The following is a 24,814-nucleotide window of genomic DNA, read 5'->3' as shown; positions in this document are numbered from 1 at the left end:
TGTGCCACATAAGAAATGGGCCACATACAAACAGGTTGCAGCCTCAGTGGGCTCTGTACCACTTTCATTCATTCGTTACCACACATCTAAAAATAACTGAATCGACAAGTACATGCATACATCTGCAGTGGTTATCAGTGTAACCAGTAACATTCAGTGTCTAACATACATTTCAGAATGTCTGTTATACATATGTTTCTTTTATCCTTTGCCATAACTCAAAATTGTTCTAATTATTTTATTTGTTGTCCTTGATTATATATGTTGTGTTATATCATTTGCTTTCTTTGATTTTAAATGACATTTAATTATTTAGCTGTTGTTATTATTATTGTTATTTCTGAATCTTCGTAAGACAAACGTTGTGGCCCTTATACACTGATGTATGATTTTTCATTAAAAAAAAACATGACCAAACATCATCTTTATTTGAAGAATTAGTGTTAATTACTTCCCAAAAGTTTGTATGCAACATAAAGGTAGATTAGTTAAACTTAGAAATGAAATGTCACAATCAGTTTGTACACAAAGCCCCAGTATCAACACTCTCAAACCGATTCACTGGTCATAAAACAGGAAGTAAGGTTGATCTAAGAGGCTCTAACAGTCTGTCAGATACAGAAAAAACAATCTATCAATATTGATCTACTTTTACTTTTGATACTAATACCAGTGTTTATTGATAGTACTTCTAACATGTCATTTTACTTAAGTAGGATCTCAAATGCAGGAGTACTTATACTCTACTTACTTGTTATACTAATGTATCGGTACTTTTACTACTACTTCTTCCACCACTGGTGGATCTGACAGTTGAAACGAGCGCTTTGTGTTCAACATCACCTGTCGCACGCTCCCCCACAGTTTATGCAAAACCAGCCACAACCAGTTTGCATGGCGTCAGTGTGATGAGGCAAGAGGCTGCAGTCTTGTCAGTCAGACTAGCAGAGACCGGTTCACTTTGGGGTGACACCCACCGTGCACCCCCCACACCCACAGCCACTGTGACAGAGAGGAACCTCCCCCTGTCGCTGTCTGAGGATCAGCTTTCTGGAACAGTAACCAAGACACCCCGGACTCTCCCTCTCCAAATTTAGACACCCACCATGACACAAGGACCAACCTGGCGTTATTTCAGTATCTGCACCTCGTGTCCCATCTATCTGAATCTCAACCTCTTATTCTCATATCGCACTGAAGTCCTCTGCCACAACACTTTTACTCATTTCCAGTTTAAAAGAATATTTCCTATTGTTCTTATTTTATCTCAGGACAAAGCCCAGTCTCTCCTCTAATCGCTCATATGTGAGTATCATTATTTTACTGATGCACAAGATACATTTGTATTTGCTTCATCCCTCTCTCAAGAACTTGTTGACCACCTGCTGTGTCAGACAGACTCAGGACAGCTCCTCTTTCTATTTCCACTTATTATATAATCACCTGTTGATACTGAGCCATTCTTATGTAATGCAGTCCCCCCGCCAGAGAGTCTTGGCTTTTACAATGTCGCAGAATAACAGGAGCATATGAACTGCTGTGATATAAAACAACGAGCCCCCTATAGCTGCATGGGAACTGCTGCAGGAGCGTGCTCATGTATCACAAGCATAAAACTGGGTCTGCCATGGAGTGGACAGGCCGTGCCGATTCTCAGGCGTGTGCAGCAGCCACATGAGACAGGAGGACAGATGTATGGAGTTGTCATATGCCGGTATGCTGTCACGAATTGACACATGTCGTTTAGTTTCCATTACCCAGTAACTACCCTTAGGTTCAAGATGAATGTGTGTGTTGCAAAACCCTTCGGTAAAAGTGGTACTGACTCTCTATGTGAGCTGGTGTGTGAGTGGAAGGACCCTAAAACTGACATGAACCAGTCTCTTGATATACATACATGACACATGGGGTAACACACATATGCACACATCTCCTCAGTACCTGTGCCACCATATGTCTTGCCACCCAGTCACAGACTTACTGGTGGTATGCCGGCCTCCCTCAAACGACCAGTGACTGGAATATGTGAGGAGAAACCCATACCCGTAATATAGAGGCCTACAGAAACAGGCAAATAGAAATAAAGAAGGGTGTGTTTTCAAAGTCATAAAAATAAGTTCCCTCTAGAAGTAAGTTAAGTGGGTTACTATGTCGATGGGACACGAGCACCGTCAGCTCATCACGAGTGCCTGCTTCTGCTTTTTCGCAGAGGGAGCATGAGCTGGCTATGCTCCCTTCACGTGCCAGAAACTTGCCGTGCATTCAAGGGACCCAACACCTATCGCCCTCCATTTATCTCCTTTGACTGCAAAATAGTGACACATAATAGCCCAACTCATTTTGCAGGCGTCTCACAGCCCATTTTGCCTTTCAAGCTCTGGCCTGCTCACAGACCACTACTTCAGTGGTTCATGTCTGTGGGGTAGAAGTGGATTTCTTTCTGTCTTAAGTATATAATTATAATTTTTTTTCTCAATAATTGAACAATATCTACTGACAATAAGAAGTAAATAGATTAATTGTAAATAATAAAGAGAAAAAAGACCATGCTTTGGGTGGGTGAGTGATTGCTGTGTGTGTGAGTGTGATGGGGTGAACCAGGGTGATTCCAACCTTTAGGTTGGGATACAAAGTATGTCACACCCTGCAGCACTGTGTGAGGGTTAATAAGATGTAATGCATGGATTTATCAATGTATAATGCAAAATTTACTCATGCTTCATATATGAGCAATAACCCATTCCTTAGAGCTGCTTCTTGGTTGCCAGATTGTGGAAAATCCTCCTCTTTTTCTCTTAAAGACCCTTCTAATGGACTGTTTGATCACTTGTGATAAAGGGCTGCAGGACATCTGAACCAGAATTTTTAACTGCATTTACAACTGCAGACATGATGGACTGTATAACGCTTTATCAATAACATTAATGGCAGGTCACTTTTGCTATTGATCTGAAATTGTAAACCCAAAGACCTTGTATTGATGTATTATTAATATTTATGACTGCAAACCCGATGAGGTATTAGAAAGTGTGAAATCCTCATAAATGGTTTATCAACATTTATAATGGCATCGTCACAGAAAAGAAACACAACTCTTAACAACAACATTACACAAACACTGTTCGGTTTTGCACACGTATCACATATCAACAACTCGTCCAACTCAAGATTATAAAGCCTCCTGTTGTACGTATTAATTAGAATTGTTCAAAAAGATTTTGGTCCAGATATCATGCAGCCCTCTCTCCAGAGGACAAGGAGTGAAACAGTCCATTAGACGTTTCTCACTGATGAAAAGAGCTGCCTTTACTAAAGATAAATGTAGCTACTGTTATTTCTTTGCTAGACACAAAATATTATTATACAAATGAGCTTCAATAGAAGCTACAGTAGATCAAGGATTTGTCCATTAGGAGATCTCAAAAGTGCCTAAATTCTTTTTTCCATGTTCCACTGACTCAAGCGCCAAAACAAGGAGCCACATAAAATAATATTCAAGTGCCAGTGGTTCTCAATCTTGGATTCTGAGAAAATAGTTAATGATAATAATAACTTTATTAGTAAAGCGCTTATCTAAACAAGGTTACTGAGTGCTTCACAAAATACATGGCAATAAAAAACTAAAGAATATAAATAAAAGGGAATTTTTAAGCACCAAGTCATATCATATTAAGGTTGAGACCAACAAGAGACTGGATCCTTGCTCTTATTTGAGATTTTCCACATCCATGGTAAATCAAAAGTTGATTTTAATGGCTTATAATTGATCTATAAAGCATAGACAAATAGTTTGTTACAGCTTTTAAACAATTTATTAAGTATTCCCTATCAGAAAGTATGTCACATTTCCAAATAAATGTTCCATTAGATGAGGTTTGCTAGTGCTATATATTTTGGACCACAGAGTATAAAGAGGAACGACATGACAGCTTCCTCAAAAGGGAAGCCAAATTGTCTCGATCTCTGGCTGCAGATAGGGTCATAAATCCTGCCTCCTCCATGTTAGCAAAAGGGACATGGACCAGATAAAAAAGTCAAAGACGACGACAAAAATTGTTTATTTTTTTGTCCAAGATGGTTTCTGTGATCTAAGTACTTCTTATCACACTGATGTTTTGTCGAAATGCAAATTTTTCCTTTTTAAAAAATTTCGATTTTGACTATAAAGAATTAGTAAATGATTTATAAACCATTAACTAAGCCATTCCATAGGCTACAACTGTTTAAACGTTTGTAAATTCTGCCCAATAAGGCAGTAGCCTATTCGACATTTCGATAGTTCTGCTTCAGAGCTTCCTGGTTCTCCTCCCGTAGAGACACACTCGGGAGTAGGAATGACTGAGGCAGATTCTGAGCCAGATGCTGACACGGACTTCTGCTCGCTTATACGCGCGCACATCTCAGTCGTGACTTCTCCGAGGCGACTCGAACGCCCCGCACCCTGCGTATCGTCTTACGTCAGCTGTGTGTGAGCGCGCGCCGGTGACGGAGCGGGTCACACGCTGAGCAGCTCTGCCGCGAGTCGCCGCGTCTCCATTGACGACCAACTTTCTCTCCTCTTTTCAGTCTTTATCAAACATCCCGGACTCTTTTCACCAGGATGACGGTGACTCCGGAGCGGCCGATGACTCACGCCAAGATGACGCGGCTTGTGTCGTTTTTGTCAGGTGAGTAACCAACTGTAACCTGCGTTTTTAAAAACATATTTTTATTTGTTCTATTCTTTTAACTTTGGATTAACAGCAAACTGATCATATACAGACACATACAGAAAACAACTAACAGTTCATTTTCAAACATCCTCCTACAAGTGACAGAATTGTAAATTTGTGATAAAAAACACTATATGAAAGTGCTTTTATTAAGTTTTAATACTAATAAAGTCAAAAAATTATGTTTTAATGATTACCTAACTTTTTGTTAAAGCGTGTCAGTGCAGCTGACCTGCTGTCCCCCTGTCTGTCCCCCTGTCTGTCTCACAGCTCTGCTCAAAGGCAAGAAAGTCGCCTTCAGTGACTTCTTACACAAACTTGTCTCCAGTCAACAACTCTGCCAACAGTGAGTTTGAGAGTTTGAAGAAATGCACGTGTTATAATTCCTGTTTTGTTGTTCAATTGCATGAAAACAACTGTCCTGTTTTTCTCGTGTCTTTAATTGAAGGTTGGACACCCAGAAAATCCTGCGGCCACCGAGGAGGCTGAGAAAGGAGAAGGTCAAGAAAAGCCCAGCGGTGAGCACAGAGAGGAGGACTTTAAAATACTGAGTGTTGACAGGACATGAAACTGAATCTGACCTCCTGACCCTCCCTGTCCCTCTGTGTCTTCTCTCTCCGCAGAGCTCAGTGGACACAGACACCTCTCAGTAAGTTCTTTTTTACCTCTGACGACCCTGTAACCCTGTAACCAGGGTATAAACATGGTATAATTTGTTTCTGCTGAATGTGTCAATAACTCGTAATGTTTCAATAAGCAGTCACAAAACATAAAGGAAATCTAGATATTTTTTGCCACTTGCAGTTAGTATAACGATTGATAAATTATTTTGACTTGATGTGACCCAAAAAAGAGTAAATGATCCCGTAACTTTTGGTCTCTCAGTTTCAGATTGTTCTTCTTGAATTATTCTTACAGATTTATTATTATTCAGTCGTTCTGATAATAGAAGATAGAGAAATGTTAATCAACTTGGGCCCCAAAAGCTTTAGGGGTCTCAAACCCAGCTGGGGAACCACTGGACAAAGTATTCAGTTCTGTGCACTAGCAATAAATAGTTTATTATCTAAAATCTAAGTGATTAGGGACTTACAGATTATGCCTTATTTTGTAGTTCTGTCTAAACCTGACTGTTTTCTGTCGCTGTATCAAACAGGACGAAGCCGTCAGACTTTGACTACCTCAAAGTTATCGGCGGAGGAAGCTTTGGAAAGGTGGGCATTTTCTATTCTTGTTTTTTTGTGTTATGTTTTTTCTCCAGAGATGGTGCAGGGACATGACATGTCATATTTCAAATGTTTACAGGTGCTGCTTGCAAGACACAGAGAACAAGGGGGCTACTATGCTGTGAAAGTGCTGCAGAAAAAGATGATCGTCAAGAGGAGCGAGGTGATCGATCAGTCTGTCTGTCTGTCTGTCTGTCTGTCCGCTGTCCTACCTGTCCGTCTGCTCACTGTGTCCCTCTGGTCTCTGCAGCAGAGGCATGTGATGGTTGAGAGGAGCGTACTGCTGAAGGGGCTGCAACATCCGTTCCTAGTGGGACTCCACTTCTCTTTCCAGACGCCGAAGATGCTCTACTTCGTCCTGGACTATGTCAATGGGGGGGAGGTATGAGTGTGAAAACAAACTCTCTCTGTCATTGGTGTGACGGCTGAAAACTGTAGTAACAATAGTAACTCTCACTTTGCCCATAGCTATCAGTGTTTATGGACATGAAAATCAGAGTTGAAGTAATCTATATAAATCATGTGGATAAAACCAACGTAATTTGCTGCATATTTTAAGTTTGCTGATATAACTTAGAATTTTGACAGTCAGTCTTAGTGTCACTTATGAAATCTGTGTATTTGAACGCTCGTCTGTTTGTCCCCAGCTTTTTTACCACCTCCAGAGAGAGGGCTCATTTCCCGAAGCTAGATCTGCTTTCTACGCTGCAGAGATGGCCATGGCGCTCGGCTACCTCCACTCTCTTGACATCGTTTACAGGTACCTACACACACACACACACACACACACACACACACACGCACGCACGCACGCACGCACGCACGCACACGCACACGCACACACACACACAGGTCCCCACCACTGTCCTCCAGCAGCATGTCAAAAACTAAAAAAGAGAAAAGAAGCAAATGTAAAATGAGAGAAAAATATAAGAAAATCAATAGCAAGAAAATGCTAATGTAAAGAAAAGTAAACCAACACTTCCATCTGTTTGTCTGCCAGAGACCTTAAACCAGAGAACATCCTGCTGGACAGCGGGGGTCATGTGATGCTGACTGACTTTGGGCTGTGTAAAGAAGGCGTGGCCGTAGGTGGGATTATGCACACGTTCTGTGGGACTCCAGAGTACATCGCTCCGGAGGTGCTACAGGGCTGCCCCTACAGTCCAGCAGTGGACTGGTGGGGACTCGGCACTGTGCTTTTTGAAATGCTCTATGGACTGGTAAGTAAAAGTGAAACAATATCTTTCCTCTTCATCATCTTTCTTATCTTTCCTCAGCATCTTCACCTCACTCTCCCTGTTCTGCCTCTCAGCCTCCATTCTACAGCCGCAGCAAAGCAGAGATGTTCGAGAACAAACTCTACGCTCCTCTGCAGCTGGGGAGCGGGGTGTCTCAGGCGGCCCGCTCACTGTTAGAGGGCTTGCTGGACAGGGACTTCACCAAACGCACGGGGGCGAGCTGTGACCTCGTAAGTGCACCCCTTGAAAAAGAGAAAACAAACTGTGACACAAGCACAAGCACAGAGGATCTAATGTTGATGTGTTTGCAGGAGGAGCTGCAGGAACATCCTTTCTTTGCCTCCATCGACTGGGACGACCTCCTGGCCAGGAGAGTGGAACCTCCCTTCATCCCTAACGTGGTACGAGTGATTCAGAAATGAGTGGAGGGCACTATTGTTTCTAATGAATGCAGCGTACCTGAGTGTGTGTTTGTGTTTGCTCCAGTGTGGACCCTGTGATATCAGCCACATCGACCCCGAGTTCACGCTACAACCCGTCCCGGCCTCCGTGAATGAGCGCTGCCAGGCGAGCGGTGCCAGCGAGGCCTTCCCAGGATTCTCCTTCATGAATCCAGTGGAGTACATGACACCACAGCCTGTTTCATAACCACAACGACTCCTCCGGGAGCACATTTGTTCAAATATGTTTTTTTTTTTTACATCATAAATTATGTAATCCAGGCTATTTTTAAACACATTCTTACACTAATACAGCAACAGTATGTTTCACTGCTTCCACTTAACTAAATGATATCTTTGCATATTTTATTACAGTAATTTTAACTGTATTGTCATTATCATAAGAAATAGGCTGGTCACTATTTCACGAGTCCTTGCTACTTCAATGTTTAAGGGGCATGGAACAATAAACACAAAGCAGTTTCATTGTTCAACACTTGACATTTAAGTCTGTGAATCACAACATATATTGCAACATTCCCATTCAGCTTCTACATTCACAGTTTACAAAGGTAAAATACTTCACAGGTCACATTTAAATCCTGCATAGTGACAAAGGGATTGTGCATCAGAAGCAAAATACAGAAAACATCTCCTTGTGGCATTTACATGACAACCCTTAAACACACTTTGGACCCAGCTCTGACTTAAGCCATTTTCAGACATATGTCAATGTCAACTGTATTTATATAACCCATTTAAAACTTTGGTTGACCAAAGTGCCTTACAAAGTAAAAGGTACAACAAGAAAACAGCAATACGCAGTATATCATAATAGTAATGATTGGGATAAAAACGTTCTCAACTCAAAAGGAAGGACAAAGAGAAGAGATGTGTCTTTAACAAAGATTTGGGGGCAGATCTAACATGGAGTGGTAAACTGTTCCACAAGTTTAGGGCGGTTACTGCAAAGGCTCGGTCGCCTCTGGTTACGAGTCTTGTTTTAAGCACGTCCAGGAGCAGCTGAGTGGCTGAGCTCTGCTCTCCAGCTGGAGTGTGAACATGAAGAATTGTCCGGGTCAGACGTGTTCACATCAACATTCAGGTGGAGGGTGAAGCCTGGGTAGAGCAGGCAGGAGGCAGGACACGATGTATTCTCTCTGTTGTGTTCTGTTACAGCACATCAACACGATAGCGTCGGCCCTCCTCGGCAAAAGCTCAAAAGTCAAAATCTTTTACATCCTGAGATATTTGTATTCTTTTTTGTTGCAGCCATTACCTCACCCACTCGCTTGCTGTGAATTTTCCAGACATTTTACTGCTGAGTTCTCTTTGGCTCACTCTGACCTCTTTCAGACATTTTACTAGCTGGCAGGAAAATGTCCAGACTTCAGTTAGTGTCTGAAAGCAGCCTCAATACGTGAAGGTGAGTTTTTTTCTAGAAAAGAGCAAAGGTAACAGACAAAGCCGAACACTGTGGATAATCTGACTGGTGTCTCAAGACGAGAGCTTCCGGTCTGATCCCTTCTTCTCCACTTTACAAGTGTGTTAATAAAACTGTTGGAAGTTAATCAATCAATAAATAAACTTAAATAACTTTTAAAGAATAAATAAATAAAAAAATACATTAGCAGTTAGTAGATGCTGAAGGAGGAGTAGCTCTGGTCGCTCTGGCAGGTGAAATAAGCAATCAGCTGACCGTTGCATATCATCAGAAACAAGCCGCTACCTACAGAACAGCAGAAAAGGTGAAGAGCATTAAAGTCAGCCGAGCTTACAAAGTCAGACGCAATGAGTTCCAGATAGAGTCTAATTTAATTTACCTAAAGCCAGCCACCACTGCCACACCATGGGGAACTCCAACATCACTGCAACATGGAAACAAAACATGCAGTTTCACAACACGTTTGGTAATTTGTGTGAGTAACCTGGCTGGATCGTTATGTTTGTCCTCACCAAGGCTGGTGATCGCAACATGCAGAAGTGTGACGGTGAGGGCGTAGTCCCACACCCGCCTCCTCACCACCGCGGCAAACAGGAGGCCACTGCAGAAGTAGGTGAGCTCCAAGGACAGGAGGTTCACTGAGGGAGACCAACGCAGCGAGAAAATGCATCATCTGTTCAAAGTTCACACTCGTCGTTCATTGTGTCGCCTGCATTAGCTGCGCTCACCCAGGTATTTGGAGTTGGATTCAGTGGGTTCGGTCTTAAAGTCAAATGGGATCAGTCCGTCGAAGTGATCCAGCCTAAATGAAGAGGAATCACTGTAATTGGTGCAGATTGGTCAAGTGATGAAAGTGCAATAAGTGTTGATGTGCCTCAGCCCTTCAGGTAAAGAGATAAGGTCACAGGATGTGGACAAACTAACGTAAAAACTCATGAAAGAGACATTTTAATTTGAGATAAACCTCCCTCCATCATGCACAAGAGCTGTTTTTATGTGCTTTGCGTCAGGTCATACTCCTGCAATGATGGCTCCATGGCCAGATTAACCTGGCAATTTGGCCCTTAGACAAAAATGAGACGCTAGGGTCCTATTGACCCCCAGTTCCTGCTGCTCTGTGTGCACTGCTGTCACCTATCACCTCCAAATACCCATTAAGTACAAACTGCACTTTATACATGACCTTGTTTGTGTGTGTTGTTATTTCTAAACACATTTTACTTAAGAATATTTACGACATGAATTAAATGAAATAAAGTTTATAGAAGAACCCTGTGTCACAATGAGTTAAAGATGCATAAGATGTTACATTTTTTTAATCATGTTGTTTGGATGTACATATTCCACAATTTGGAATCTGCAAATTTGCCTTCAGTTGATGTGTTATCTTATTTGATAACACTTTATTGTACAGACACGGCAGCTTCCTGTAGCTTCTTTGAAAGGAACAGATATGCAACTGTAAATGTATCTGACAGTTCCTGGAAATTACTGTAATTAGATAATAAAGATAAGGCAGATGGGTGCACGGCTCAATTGGTACACTTGTACAAATTAATTCCACTAAATTACTAGTGTGACCCAGATATTCATTCAATATTTCTACTAGATTACATTTTACAGTAGTCTTTCTAAACTCGACACAAAGTATTAATATTGTTTATTATTTTCTACTATATCTAATAAAGATCTTTCCAGGTCATTCCAATATAATGATTAGAAAATAGTAGAACCTGCAAAATAAAGTGGTAATGCTCCTTATAACTGTTGTGTTAACTGTTGAAACTACATGACGATGCCTTATATGCCATCATATAGTTGTGTGGTATGGAAACTAATAACCAAGTATGAGGATAAGCATTATGATCCGTTATTAGCCACACCCTGGTGATTATGGGGGAGAGAGAGGGGATGGTGGTGGAGATGTGTGTCTATGAGTGTGTGTGTGTGGGGGGCAGCTTTCATAAGTGCATTTTGCGTGGTGCGTGCGTGTGCGCATGCGTGTGAGGGATTCAAACCTGAAGGCACCGAAGCACACGCTGGCGATCATGTAGAAAAGAGAGTAAAATATGAGCAGACACAGCAGCAGGTTGAGGAGCACGGTCTGTGGGATGGACACACACACACAGACAGGGGAGGAGACAAGATTTCACAACAACACACTGTTTTATAATCTGTCAACAATGCAACACACACACACACACACACACACACACACACACAACACGAGCAAACACCTGGAGCTGTGTGAGCAAGCAGACACACGCCACCACTCTTTAACTGCTGCAGAACCTGACCTGCTGCACACTTTGATTATTGATAACTGATGAATAATCGATGCATGTCACAATAAAACGCACAGAACAGCAGCCTCTGCACCATCGATCTCCTCACAGCCACCGCGACGCTCCGCACAGACGCGTCGCCTCGTCCCGTCTTACCTTCGAGTCGACCGCTTTGCCTTTGAATGCCATCTCATGCTTGTATATAGGCCCGAACAAAAAATAATGCGGGGCTGCTGCGGGATGCGCGACCCCGTTAATCCCGCGACTCACCGGACCTCGCGCGCCATCTAGCGGCGAACGCACGGCGCAGGCATGAAAGCGGCGCCTCTGCGTCCACAGCCCCGAGAGTCTGAACTCGTTTCACCTCGTATCACTGGAATCAAACACTGTCCCCTGCGTGTGTGCCCCAAGTGATCGCAGAGTCATGCATGCTACCGCAAACAAATTAATTAATGAATAAAATAAAAAAACACGCATAGGGTGCCGTCTATTTCCTGGAGATTTTCGTGCGAAAACGGCGAGATGTGCGAAACGTCCGTCAGCGGAGAGCCGCCCTGTGGTGGGAGGGATTGAACACTGCTGCAGGTTAGCTGGAGACAATCGTTTGTGTTGAACAGGAGAGTGTGTGTGTGTGTTTTGACACAACAAACACACGCAACCAAACACACACAAGTAACGATCAGTCCACAGTGGTGACTTCAAATCGTGAAAACACGTCCCCGAAGTCCCACATGTCTTTGTGCGCAGGAGCTGAGGATTCCTGCCAGAATAAAAATGTCTCCACGTTATATCACCCTGGCTGTTTTTGTTCATTACAGAGCAGAAGAAGATGCACATGTGGTGTTTGTTCTCCCCGATTCCACTCAACGCTGCTTGTTTCCCTTTGTTATCGCATCATCTCGCACACATGGATGCGTGTTAGCGGTAGAATGTACAATTTGGCTGAAGATGTCACTTGAGGTGATTGTGACAGGGCTGATCTTATTTAATCCAGCTCTCAGCTCCGGTGTGAACGGACCGATCGCAGCCTGAGCTCGGGAGGTGGAGGTTGGGGGCTTTGAGCGCGGGGGGGGGAAACAGCCGGTTTCCAGCCCGCAGATGAGGCGGCCGCTCCCGGACGTTAATGGGAGAACACTGCGGTCGGTCCCTTGCGCTCCGCCGGTCCACACACACTTCTTAACAGGGGAGGAGGGGGGGAGACTTGTGCGTGCACCGGGTGAAACATGAGCCCGGGTGTGAGTACTGGTTGTATCGGCATGCGAAGTGACTTTTAGTTTTTTTATTCGGGGGCCGTGTTGCGGCTGCTCACGCGCCTGGTATCGAGCCCAGATACAGAACTTTTCCGAGCCCCAAAGTTGTCAGGCAGCGCATCTTGCACGCATGCGCACATCCGTCCTCTGCTGCTCTAAATAAGAGTTAAAACAGAAACGAGGTGAGTTCCACATTTTTTTAAACAACACCGCAGCTAAACACATTTCATTCCCACGAGCCGAGGCGACATTTGAAAAGCCGACATTCGTGCTCCTCCGCGGGGTCAGTTCACAATTATTTCCTCTGTGATTTAAAAACGGCGAGAATAAATCGTTTTTGTTTTTTTCCCCCCAAGTTTCTATTGAAGAAATTAAATGAAGCAACAATGGAGACAGGAGCGTCGTGTTGTTGCGAGTGTTCGTGTTGCTGCGTGAAATTATTCGCTTTGGGTAAAATGCGTTTTCCTGCTGTTATTATCCGGGGAAACTTATTTATTACAGATTGTCCCTAGCTGGCTGCATCCAGTCACAATGCTACGGAGGCTAGCCGCGGAGCTAACCCCCCTCCGTACGTTCAGCTGGGCGGAGTGGAGCTAGCTGCCTGTTAGCTTCATGTCAGCGGTAGCTAGCAACCTGGGCTGACATTCCGTGACAAGGGGAAAGTGAAGAAAATCGCCGGAGCGAAGGAAAACACCAAGTCGGGAAATTACACCGCAAACATCGGCTCCTGTTCGACGCGTAGCGGCTCCGCGCGGTTTGTTTAAATGGGTAACTTGAGTAATTTACATAGTTTAAACGTGTTGGTGGCCTCTTCCTATGCTCCGCCATTTTGTATAAGACGAATGCTAATCATGGGCGCTCTTCCATACACTTTATTTATGGGCAGAATAAAACTGGGCTGCGAGGAGCGGAGTCAAACTTCGCCCAGACGCAGTGGCCCGGCCTGTTGTTTACTTTGCACATGGTTATGGCCGCGGTGCGAGCACCAAATCATCCCTTAATTCATTGTTGATCCTGCGTCAACACTAAAACGTTATATCGCAATATTAGTCGGATTAAAACGTGTTTAAGTTTGGCCGCTCGGCGGAGCAAACAGTGTTCTCCTCAAATGTGATAAACAAGCGATCGCGTCGTTTGTTTATTAGCAGGCAAACGGCGGATTTGAGGAGATACTGATAAAACAAGAAAAAGATGAACTTGTGTGGTTAACTTAAAGTTGAGGCGTCTCTTCTCGCCTCTGACAGTGATCGTGGTGGAGGTTCGGTCTAACGAGGCCGGTTGTGCGCGTATCCGCCCGCGTGTTGACCAGCAAAACATTATTATTATTGACTGTTTTGTCTGAAATCGAAGTGCATGGTGTCTCCTGCGAGCCGGCGCACAGTCGCCATCTAGCGGTGATGCGGCGCGGTGCTGTGTACAAGTGCAGGTAGACACTGTGTGTGTGGTGGTGGAGCTCGACGCAGGTATCGTGATGATCACACACAGGCAACACAACAGATACAGACCGAATGGACAAAAAAACAAAAGCGTGATTAGATCTGGCCCCTGAAGCTGTCTCATCCATCTCTTTTGTATATTTTGCACATCTGTAATGTATAATGTTGATGTATGACAGTGTTTTAAAATCTGGCTTTTCTGTTTTTGCAGATCAGGGGTTATTAGAGGAGTGGGAATGACCGACACTCCACCCAGCGATGGCCCCTCCCAGGGTGCGGAGTTCGACATGATGGGTGCTCTGGACTGGAAGGACGGTATCGCCACTCTCCCAGGAAGTGACATCAGGGTATATGAGAGACATGTGTTTTTGTTCACGTCCAGAATTCGTCATTCACTGTTTAAGTGTTTGTGTATATTTCACTGATTACACACAGATTTGTCTTTGTGGTTTCCTTAAGTGTTTCCGTGTGAAGGGAGAACATCTTGCTTGAAACAAGGGCTGGGCGATTTGGACTAAAATTATATCACATAAAAAAAATTAGATGACTCTGTATCGAAAATTTTCACAGTAAGTTATTTTTTATAAGTTTAAAGACTGATTTGTGCTCCTGAGTGAAGGTTGTGGTATTAAACTCTTCCTTATGGACAGAGAATGCAGTAGATCAATTATTTCTTACTTGAAACGAAGACCACATCTGCAAGTATCATAGACAAAAACAAATTGTTTAAAAAAAGAATAAGAACAAATGCCAATGTTAGGGAGTGTGACGATTGCTTTGGTTGTCATTTGGAGAAAAGCTGAATGAATTTACCACCTCGGCTTAACAATGTCCTTGTAGAAACCCTGATAAGCATATCTGCTTTTCTTTTCTTTGTGCCTTTCAGTTCCGCATGACGGAGTTTGGGACTCTTGAGATTGTCACAGACCCAGAGGTCAAAGGGCAAGAGGCAGAGCCTAAACGGGGAACCTTGGACCCAGCTCCGACTCACACTCCCACCCCTCCTCCAGAGGGCCAATCACAGACCAGCAAAGCCAAAGTTCCAGCCAATCAGAGTCAGCCAGGATCGTCTCAAGCTAAAGGTACGACAGCACCTGTTTAACCCCTTTATCATTGTTTTTATATAGAGTTGCAGTATTCTTTTTATTGCTCTACTCATATTTTTTATGATAAAACCTCTTTTTCTCCTTCCCTATCATCAGCTACTGGTCCTGTGCTTCTGTCCCTAGCGGAGGGCCCCAGTGTGGAGGATGGTCCCAGTGTTGAAGTTGGCTCCAGTGCTAACATGGGCCCAAATGGGGAGCTGTTAAGGTGCCGGGCCTGTGGTGGTCGTGTTTCTCGGGATGCCCTCTTTCAGGGAAGGTTCTGTAGCTCCATTTGTGCACAGCCTTCCAGCGGCAGGTGAACTCACACAGCTTGTTTTCTCTAATGCACAGGTTTTCAAAATGTGAGTCTGTGGGCCACCCCTTTGACAAAACTTAAAAAAGGGCCCTCTCACCACATTGTAGTTCACTTGCTTAGCTTCACTCAATTTCACTCAGGAATTGAGCAAAGATAGTCTAATATTGCTGTTCTACATAACTTCAGGCTGCTTTAAATACATAAAGAAAAAACATTTATTTAATAAGTTTTGATTCAGGGAAATCAAAACAATAAAAAATTCCTGAAATGAATCTCTGAACCATCCCTTTAACTAAATCACACACATTTCGGTAGTTCTACATTATCTCCTCTTTTATAGTTAATGTAATTTTTGTATTTCCATTCACTTGAGTGTCCCATGTACTGCAGCTGTTTGAAGGAGAACCCTGGGGAGGCCTGCCTCCCACTTTGAAAACTTCTGCTCCAACTCCTCCTTGTTGTCCTACAGATTGTTTTGGTTCAAATCTTTCTTCTTTTTTTTTTAAGATCATCTCCAGGGGAAGCACGGGAGAGTCAGACAGTTGAAGGTGAGAGGCTCGGTAAACGTGTGCGCAAAAAGAGGAAGATCTACATGGACTCCGGTGACGAAGAGGAAGACAACCAAGAGGAACCAGAGGTCAGGAGGATACTCTTAAGCATTTGTCGCTAGTGTTGTTTTCTTCCATAACTACTGGCAAATTAAAATATTATCTTCTGTAAATTTTCAATTCTTCTCCTTGAAGAGTTGAGAGAACACACAGGAAACCCGAGAAAAAAAATTGATGGTTCTGAGTTTTGATATTTTTCTTTCTTTTCTCCTTTGTAGGAAAAAGCCAAGACTACCAAAGGCAGGAGAGGCTCAAAAATTGCAAAACTGGGTATGTTAGACTACTGCCTGGAGAAAATGTTTTTCTTGTCTCCAGGTCTCTACATCCTATTAAAATATAAATTCAAGGCTGTAAATGGTCAATGTAAAGCACTATTCCTCAAATTCAGTTTTCAAAACGTTGCAGTTTTTCTGGTGAGAAATTAAGTCAAATTTGAAGAGTTTCCTCTTATGTATCACCAGTAGCTTTTATTTTTTAATATTTTTTTCTGTTTGGAATTTAAAATGTCTTAACTTGGATTGAACCTTTTGTCTGTAAATTTGACAGTTGACAAGAAGGAATTAGGACTGAGATATATTGAGGTTCTACATCTTTATATTTTGTGCATTTTCTTATGTACATGAAATTCATAGTTATACCATCACTTATACATATTCTACATATCATACAGCTTCTCTGGTGAACTTTCCTGCCATGTAAACTCGGCTGATTTGAAAAGAAAAATCCTTTAAACTGAATGGGGAGTTTTATTGTGTATCCTGAATGTTTTTCATGCCCCTGTAGGGACTGCCCCTCCCAATAAGAAGCGGGCCTGGAGCTGGCCTGCTTACATTGAAGAGGAGAAGGCCGTCGCTGCTCCTGTTAAACTATTCAAAGAGGTATAATCCCGTTATTTTTAGTTTGACTAGATGATGTTTTTTGTTTTACTGGTGTCTGTTAAACTGAATTGTGCTGTGATGTACATTTTATCTCTCGCAGCATCAGTCGTTTCCTCAAAGCAGGAACAGTTTTAAGGTGGGGATGAAGCTTGAGGGACTGGACCCGTCACACCCATCTCTGTTCTGTGTGCTCACTGTTGCAGAGGTACGAGTGCTAATGGTGGTTTATGGCTTTGGTTTAGCCGAATATTGGGAATTTCTTAATATCTGTTCATAATTTTGAATGTCACAGTTGTTATTCATCCAAGCACGGTGTCTCTTTCCCTCTCAGATCCAAGGATACAGGGTAAGGCTTCACTTTGATGGCTACCCAGAATGCTATGACTTCTGGGCCAACGCTGACTCGTGGGATATGAAACCAGCGGGCTGGTGTGAGAAGAACGGACACAAGTTGTTGTTGCCGAAAGGTAGACACAAAAATGCTCACAACACACTGCCTTTTCACAGTCTCACAAATGAACAAAAAAGTGGAAATGAAACATTTTTATAAATATAAGTTGCAAACGTCATGACACAGTTTGTGTTGTAGGTTGTAAGGATGGAGAGTTTAATTGGAGCATGTATGTGAAGAACTGCAGAGGGCAACTGGCACCGAAACACCTTTTCAAGAGCCTCAACACAGTGAGCATAAACCACACAACCACACTCTCTGACGCCACCTGACAGCTTTGTGTATTCACAGACTAAATGTGAGTTTTACATTTATTTTCCTTTCAGTCTGTGACTCCGTCTGGATTCAGAGCCGGGATGAAGCTGGAGGCGATTGACAGGAAGAATCCCTCGTTGATCTGTGTAGCAACCATCGCTGCTGTTGTCGACAACCGCCTGCTCATTCATTTTGACAACTGGGATGACACCTATGATTACTGGTGAGAGCCTGGCTTGACACTGAAAAAACGGGGATGATCCAAAGATATTCGCTAGTCCACCTAGGGCTCTGCTGTAGATTGAAATCAAGTGAAATCACTAGAGCTGCTTTCAGGGAGGCACTGAACCCCGGATAATCTCCTAAAATTATTTGAAGGGGCTGTATGCGAGAACACAAATGGTCGAGTCAGTGACTCCAGACTATTTCAGGAGACTTCTCTTGGAGAATGTCCAAATGAACCGGTGTGAAATTTGTCACCACCACCAAGATTCACCACGAGTGACGGATGCAAAATTGGAAAATAAGATAAGGAAGAGAAGCCATTCAAAAGACTCCAACGAAGATGTCAACTTGGAAAGACAACGAGATTCAAGAGCTTTTGGTGAAAAGGGCCGGTGTTGATGTGCTGCAAACAAAAACATGTGATCTCTGCATTGGAATTGATTCGTTACATCCTGTCTCCTGCGCCACCCTTTGCCCGAACGCTTTTTTTCCTGTTGTTGTGAACATGTCTGACCAGAGAGGGTCCTGCTGCATTCTTCATATGTTAAATGCAAACTCAGGAGAAAGTCCAGAGCCTTGTCTGGACTTTTTTCGTCTACATAGCTTCTAAATTATGCTAATGTAGTGTGCATATGAAAAGGTTCACAAAATGATTGCGATATGGTTTAATAAGTTTTGCAAATGGATCAGATCCACATCAACAGACACACGTTTTATCTGTATGTTCACCTGCGTGTTGTGTTGTGTTAAGGTGCGATGCGAGCAGTCCGTACATCCATCCTGTTGGGTACTGTGAAGAGGCCCAGCTAACTCTGACCACCCCAGCTGGTAAGACACAGACCAAGACACATGTGGGTCAGTATAATCTACTTTCATATACGGTAGGGCCGGACTAATATAGGATCTAACATTAGCTAATTAACAGTTTGACTCTACTAATAAAGCTGAAAGTATTTAACACTTTTCTGGTATATTTATTTACTACTGTAAGAATGAATGACTTGACTCTTTTTAATATCAAATATTCAGGGTAATTTTAAATTGTCTTAATGGTGAAATGCATGCTGCTGTCATTTCCTGCAGATGCAAAGCTTGTCTCTGCTTTTTGATCTGTAATACTATAATGGTGTCTGTGTAAATGTTGGTCTCTCGTCAGTGACTGATGGATCTAATGAGAATGTATTTCACTTTCTTAGAATATAAACAACCTAAGAGTTTTTCATGGGAGAAGTACCTGGAAGAGACGGGAACACAGGCGGCTCCTGCTCGGGCTTTCAAACCGGTACAGTTTATAAGCACAAATACATAAAGAGAAGATTTATACTCCTGTATGTACAGTAGCAGCCTGTATGAAACAGTGTTTTTATTATGATGCTCTGTATTTGCAGCGACCTCCTCATGGCTTCCAGTTCGGGATGAAAGTGGAAGCTGTCGATAAGAGGAATCCAATGCTCATCCGTGTTACAACTATAGCAGACACAGAGGACCATCGACTGAAGGTGCGACATCTTCTCCTCATCAAGATGCTCTTTGATTCAACTCTGTCCTCAGCTTATGTCTAATTTTCTGTCCACTCCCCCTTTTCTCATCTAGATTCATTTTGATGGCTGGAGTTCAGAGTACGACTACTGGGTGGAGACGGACTGCCCCGATCTGCACCCTGTAGGGTGGTGTCAGAAAACTGGACACCCACTACAGTACCCTAATGGTGAGACACACTGAAGCTCCCCCTGTCTCTCCTGCTCTGCCTGCTATTCAATCAGAGGGATCGTAAAATTGTAATTTCAACAGATGAGTCAGCAGTTAGCAGTCAGAAGAGTTTGCCTCTTCCTTCATTTAACTTCTGGATTTTGTGGTGGGAGGAATCTGTAATGAATCCAAAGTGTGTGTGTGTGTGTGTGTGTGTGTGTGTGTGTGTGTGTGTGTGTGTGTGTGTGTGTGTGTGTGTGTGTGTGTGTGTGTGTGTGTGTGTGTGTGTGTGTGTGTGTGTGTGTGTGTGTGTGTGTGTGTGTGTGTGTGTGTGTGTGTGTGTCAGGCTCCAATGATAATATAGTGACTGCCCCAGGACAAGGATGTCCTACCCCAGGATGCAACGGGGTTGGCCACATCAGAGGACCTCGCTATGGGACCCACTACACGTTAGTAGCACATACTCAGTTTTATGCTTTCACAGGCGACATCCACATATGTTCTCTTTTGAAAATGTGTCCACTCTGCTACAGATACATAATACTCTGGAGTTTTAGAATTGCTAAAATTGAGAAGTTTGGAAATGCGGCTGGTCGCAAAAAACTGCGGGGCAGCGTTTAGTGTGGACGGACAGATACAAACTGCTTGCTGATTGGGTCCTTTTGGTCACGATATAGTCCTTGGCGATTCGTCAGGCTCCTATCATATGATTCCTTTCCAGAAGAAAATAACCGCCCTCATAACTGTGTAGAACGCAACATTGACAATCAATTTCAAGTGTTGCTGACCCTGTTGTCTACGCTAACAGCTGCCGTGAAGTTAAATTCTGCATTCGCAATGATACAACTGCTTACATGGATAGGACACAAGCTATTACTCAAGTAATATGTGTCAATTCCCATGTCCAGCGTGACGTGAATGCCTTTTTGTTTACACCGGCACGCACATGTCCAGTGTTTGAGTGGTCATGTGACATGCATTTGGACAGGATTGGATTAAAACAGATACAGAGCCAAAACGCTCTTGTGAACAGAAATTGTCTGTGTTTGACAAAACATCGTAGTAGGGATGTATCCTCCGTGTCTGTTTTCTTCTTTTCTTACTCTGTTAATAAATGTAATTTAAATGCTCTAGTGTTGTCTCTAAAATCCAAATCTTCCACATTTAATTTCAATATTTAAAACAAATCTTATCACTGTTTCTCTCACACTGCTCAATGAGTTATTTCACATTGGGAAAATTTCATGTATTCATATTTTATCTTTGTTTGGAGCCTGTGCTTTCAGTAAGTGCAGGAGTAGAAGAAATGGTTTCAGTGATCATAAATGTCGTTTTTGCTTGTGTGGGTTGCTGCCAGCATAAATGTGTTGCTTGTGTTTGTGTGTGTGTGGGAGGTTCGAGTCTTTAAGGTGATCTTTTTAGCTGCATTTCCTTCCTAATTGTTGTAACCTGTTTAATGATCTCATTCACAGTTATAAAATGAGTGTTTCTGGCAGTAATGTGCCTGGGTAAAGTTTGTGTGTGTTCTCGTGTGTGCGCAGCCAGGTGAGCTGTCCCTATTCTGAGATGAATATGAACAAGGAGGGCTTGCTGCCAGACCGTCTCAGCGGAGAGCGACCCCTCGCCCTCAGTGGACCTCATCCTCGCGGGCGACGCCCCGATCCTCACCCCAACACTACGACGCAGACCTCCTGTACGCCTGAGCCGCCCGAAGGAGCTGAGGACTCCCAGAACAGGTCTGCTGCTGAACACGCACAAGGACGACACTTTACACCGCACGAACACACTGTGAAAGCCACTTACACTCTCAGGAGCTCTCCAATCAGTGTTTTGAATGCAATTCTATCCAGTGGTCGGCTCTTGAGATGTGGGTAATCTGTGTTGCTAGGAAACCCGGGACAGTGGAAGCTGAGCGTGTAGGGCGCAGCAACCAGTCTGAGCCACCAGGTGGAGCCAGCGATCAGAGCCACAATGGAACAAGACCTAAACGGTAGCAGTTGTGACACCCGCTGCAGTTCAGTACAGAGGATGTTCCTGTGCCTCAACATTTAACTTGTTACTGTACATTGTTGTCTTCCTCAGAACTGCCCCAATTCCTAAATACCTGAAAATGCACTATGTTAAAGAGGAGGTCAGCGACAGTAAAGGTGTGTGTGTGCTTGTGAATTTATGTAAAATGAGATGAAAAAACGTAAATCACCCCCTCATCCCCACTGACTGCTGTCTCCTCCTCCTCCTCAGCCTCTCCAGATGCCATCTCTCTCCAGCAGGCCCTCCACGAGTCTGTGTTCTCCCCCGGCATCTCTGCCTCCCCCCCTCACCGGGTGGCTCTCTGCTGGGACAAACACTGCCAGCTGCTGCCCGAGGTCCTGGGGCTGACTGCCAAGAGAGTGGCCACTTGGAGCGCCGAGGAGGTCAGACGTGCTCACTCACTCACACATAGCGTCAACACATGAAAAGCAGACGATGTCCTCATTCCCCGACTAAACATGAAGGCATCGAGTTGTTCAGAGAAAGAAAATGAATTAACAGTCAGCCTGAGATTCATGTTAGCCACTTAAGATAGATAAACATTTACTGATTAAAATATCATGTGTTTGGCTCCTTGTTTGTAACTGTTCGCTGAATATTGTCTCTTTTTGTTGACCAGGTGGCCAGTTTTGTCAAAGGACTCCCTGGATGTAAAGAACATGCTGCTACCTTTAAAACAGAGGTGAGAGCTGACAAACTCTATGATCATTTTTTTAAACCTACTTAATTATTTGTTTATATTGTAGATTTAGATTCATATCTTTTATAGTTTGAATGCTAATAAACAATTAATGTCAAAAATTCACAGTAAAAAACACACAATTACGCCCTCATGATGATTTCAATTGTTTAAGTTTTTCATTAATGCCAAAGAATTGTAAAAAATTATGTTATACCCCCATGCACTCCCATGCTATCTTAATTTGTTTTTTATTTCAACATATTTTTGTATGATTATTAAGTATCATTAGTGTGCAACTATGTTTTATTGAAAGGGGGCATACAGTGTTTGTGACTGTTAATGAGCAGCATGATTATTTCAGGAGTTGGTAGAGACCAAAAAACTGAGCTAAAAGAGAATGAATATTTGTTTTTTTAGAGAAACACAACTCACCAATAAGAAGCTGTGTGTTGCCTTGCAACCACTGGATATGTAAATAATAGATTAACTGTTGTGGCAATGTGTGATGAAGATAAAGAATAGGAATCAGCTGCTTCAGTTAAAAGAAGATTAGTCTCAAAAAAGGGAAATGAAATTGAATCCTTTTTTTTGGACCCTTAGCAAATAGATGGTGAGGCGTTCCTGCTACTCACCCAAGCGGACATCGTCAAGATCCTGTCAATCAAGTTAGGACCCGCCCTGAAGATCTACAACTCCATCCTCATGTTGAAGAACGCTGACGAAGAGTGAGACCGGGCTCTATGAGGATTCGCTTCCTCATTTCCAGGTTCCTCAGCTCCAGTCTCCTCAACAAACACTCGGCTGAAGAGATTTGAGATTGATTTCACGATTGCTGCATTGATGCAGCTACAGAAACGAAAAAGAAAAGAAAGCCATCATCTTGAAAAACGTCCATCTAACCCCCCCCCCACCCCTGCCCATCTCCTCTCTCTGCGAGGGGCACTGGTCGACCCTGAGGGAAGATACCATGAGGAGTCCACTTATATTGTGTTTGTTTACCTACCAAATCATATAAAAAAAAAAAAAAACTACAGCACCTTTAAGGCTTCTTAATATTGTACAGTTTAATGACTTGGATTTAGTGTCTCGATTCTGTTGCATTTCTTGTTTTATTTGAATGGTATTGAAATGGTGCTTGAGCTCGGAGCAGATTGAACAAGCGTGTTTGTGGTCTGTTGCTTTTTACATGGCAACGGAAATGCGTGTTTTTTTTTTTTTTTAAAGCTGCAAAATACAATCGTGGGGTGCCGAGGTTTTTAAATGTGAAACCCAGTGGAGCAGAAGCACTATGTAGTTCAGCCTTTCTCCTCTAGATGGAGAAAGTGAGCCACGCCACAGGCCCAGAGGCAAGAGAGTTGGGTTAATTTGGAGTTGGCTGAAGCTAAGGTTGAATGGGAGGGGGGGGGTTTGTGTGTGTGTGTGTGTGTGTGTGTGTGTGTGTGTGTGTGTGTGTGTGTGTGTGTGTGTGTGTGTGTGTGTGTGTGTGTGTGTGTGTGTGTGTGTGTGTGTGTGTGTGTGTGTGTGTGTGTGTGTGGCTTCTCTGTTGTGACGAGCAGGGCTAAGGGCTAATTGTTAATTCAAGGAGACTTGCAGTCTGTTGAGGTGGAGTGAAACAATGAACCAGCTTGTGTTTGTTTGTCTGTTTTATTTTTGGGAATGGCACATGAAACTGAATGTTTAGAAAAAACACACATCTATTAGTTGTTTTGTTGATAATGATCATCTTGTTTGGTTCAAATAACCTCTTGTCATTCACGTTGTAAAAAGTATATAGCTACAAAAGAGACCGTCTTTGCTTCGTACAAGAGTTTACTCCTGCTTGGTTATGCAAAACCTTGACATCTGTCTCCAGGGAAGGACATTGTGACAGTGGACTGAAGAGACAAGCCTCGATTCCTACATAGATTTTGGGAAGACAAAAAAAGGAAACATTGCCGGGGTCTTTGTAAATGAGCGTGCACTTCAGCCAGTTGGAATGTGTACATCAGCAACTGTTTATATGCAAACAGCTTTTATTTATGTATTCTAATTTAAGGGGTAATGGTACGCTGGCTGCTCTGGAGGTAGATGTGGCTCTTCGACGGAATGTGTGAATGGATGAAAATAAATGAGATGCACACTGCCTGCTGTCCTCAACTGACCTCAGTCATTTCACCACACACACACACACACACACACGCAAGCAGACACACACAGACAGATTATCTAAAATTGTGGTCTTTATCTGTACATTTTGGAGTTAAAGAGGTGGAAAACACATTTACTTAAGTACTCCACTTAGTACATTTTTGAGGTACAAGTAGTTTGACAAACAGTCACAATTTAAGGTTCATGCACGTTTAACCGTATCATGGACTTTTAAGACAAATAGAGATTCCTCCTGTGGTGCAAGTGACTTGAACTCTATTGCAGGAGGAATCTTTTTAGGTTGTTTTGATACGTTTACTCTGGATTTCAGTTTTTCTTCCAACACTAGTTGGACAAAGCAAACTCAACTGAAGGGCAACTTACTCGCCTTTTCCAGAGCGTCCAGTCTTGAAGATTGATCTGATGTACTAGC

General features: G+C 43.0%; 3 protein-coding genes across 10 annotated transcripts; 2 read left to right on the top strand and 1 right to left on the bottom strand.

The window, feature by feature from the left end:
- The first annotated feature begins 4,421 nt into the window (after positions 1 to 4,421).
- sgk2b (serum/glucocorticoid regulated kinase 2b) lies at positions 4,422 to 8,113 on the top strand. Its single transcript, XM_035163744.2, has 12 exons — positions 4,422 to 4,667; positions 4,983 to 5,058; positions 5,161 to 5,230; positions 5,336 to 5,361; positions 5,869 to 5,926; positions 6,018 to 6,101; positions 6,189 to 6,320; positions 6,586 to 6,698; positions 6,942 to 7,161; positions 7,254 to 7,409; positions 7,491 to 7,580; positions 7,666 to 8,113. The coding sequence occupies exons 1-12, from the start codon at positions 4,601 to 4,603 to the stop codon at positions 7,825 to 7,827; spliced, it is 1,254 nt and encodes a 417-aa protein (XP_035019635.2). The 5' UTR covers positions 4,422 to 4,600; the 3' UTR covers positions 7,828 to 8,113.
- On the bottom strand, positions 8,101 to 12,402 carry LOC118113769 (transmembrane protein 244). 3 transcript variants are annotated; one of them, XM_035163746.2, is made up of 6 exons: positions 11,505 to 12,402; positions 11,082 to 11,102; positions 9,792 to 9,865; positions 9,576 to 9,701; positions 9,443 to 9,487; positions 8,101 to 9,348 (listed from the first exon to the last, which is right to left on the bottom strand). In XM_035163746.2, exons 1-6 carry the CDS (start codon positions 11,540 to 11,542, stop codon positions 9,254 to 9,256), a joined length of 399 nt encoding a protein of 132 aa, XP_035019637.1. In that variant the 5' UTR covers positions 11,543 to 12,402; the 3' UTR covers positions 8,101 to 9,253. The 3 variants fall into 3 exon arrangements, with proteins under 3 accessions (XP_035019637.1, XP_035019636.1, XP_035019639.1); XM_035163745.2 differs by having other exon boundaries at positions 11,082 to 11,167; positions 11,505 to 12,391; XM_035163748.2 differs by having other exon boundaries at positions 11,082 to 11,167; positions 11,424 to 11,556.
- Positions 12,403 to 12,450: 48 nt separating this feature from the next.
- On the top strand, positions 12,451 to 24,376 carry l3mbtl1b (L3MBTL histone methyl-lysine binding protein 1b). 6 transcript variants are annotated; one of them, XM_035163739.2, is made up of 22 exons: positions 12,451 to 12,780; positions 14,246 to 14,381; positions 14,921 to 15,116; positions 15,237 to 15,435; positions 15,943 to 16,072; positions 16,262 to 16,313; positions 16,827 to 16,921; positions 17,022 to 17,126; positions 17,253 to 17,388; positions 17,511 to 17,602; positions 17,699 to 17,850; positions 18,604 to 18,707; positions 19,049 to 19,134; positions 19,241 to 19,351; positions 19,446 to 19,560; positions 19,888 to 19,990; positions 21,083 to 21,277; positions 21,430 to 21,531; positions 21,624 to 21,688; positions 21,783 to 21,955; positions 22,192 to 22,254; positions 22,855 to 24,376. In XM_035163739.2, exons 2-22 carry the CDS (start codon positions 14,271 to 14,273, stop codon positions 22,981 to 22,983), a joined length of 2,514 nt encoding a protein of 837 aa, XP_035019630.1. In that variant the 5' UTR covers positions 12,451 to 12,780; positions 14,246 to 14,270; the 3' UTR covers positions 22,984 to 24,376. The 6 variants fall into 6 exon arrangements, with proteins under 6 accessions (XP_035019630.1, XP_035019631.1, XP_035019632.1 ...); XM_035163740.2 differs by lacking the exon at positions 12,451 to 12,780 and adding an exon at positions 12,796 to 12,881; XM_035163741.2 differs by lacking the exon at positions 12,451 to 12,780 and adding an exon at positions 13,136 to 13,352.
- Positions 24,377 to 24,814: the final 438 nt, after the last annotated feature.

This window comes from Hippoglossus stenolepis, chromosome 8 (genome assembly GCF_022539355.2).
Source record: "Hippoglossus stenolepis isolate QCI-W04-F060 chromosome 8, HSTE1.2, whole genome shotgun sequence".
Classification (NCBI taxonomy): Eukaryota; Metazoa; Chordata; class Actinopteri; order Pleuronectiformes; family Pleuronectidae; genus Hippoglossus; species Hippoglossus stenolepis.
Note: the sequence above shows the minus strand (reverse complement) of the source record. Positions and strands in the feature narration are given on the sequence as shown.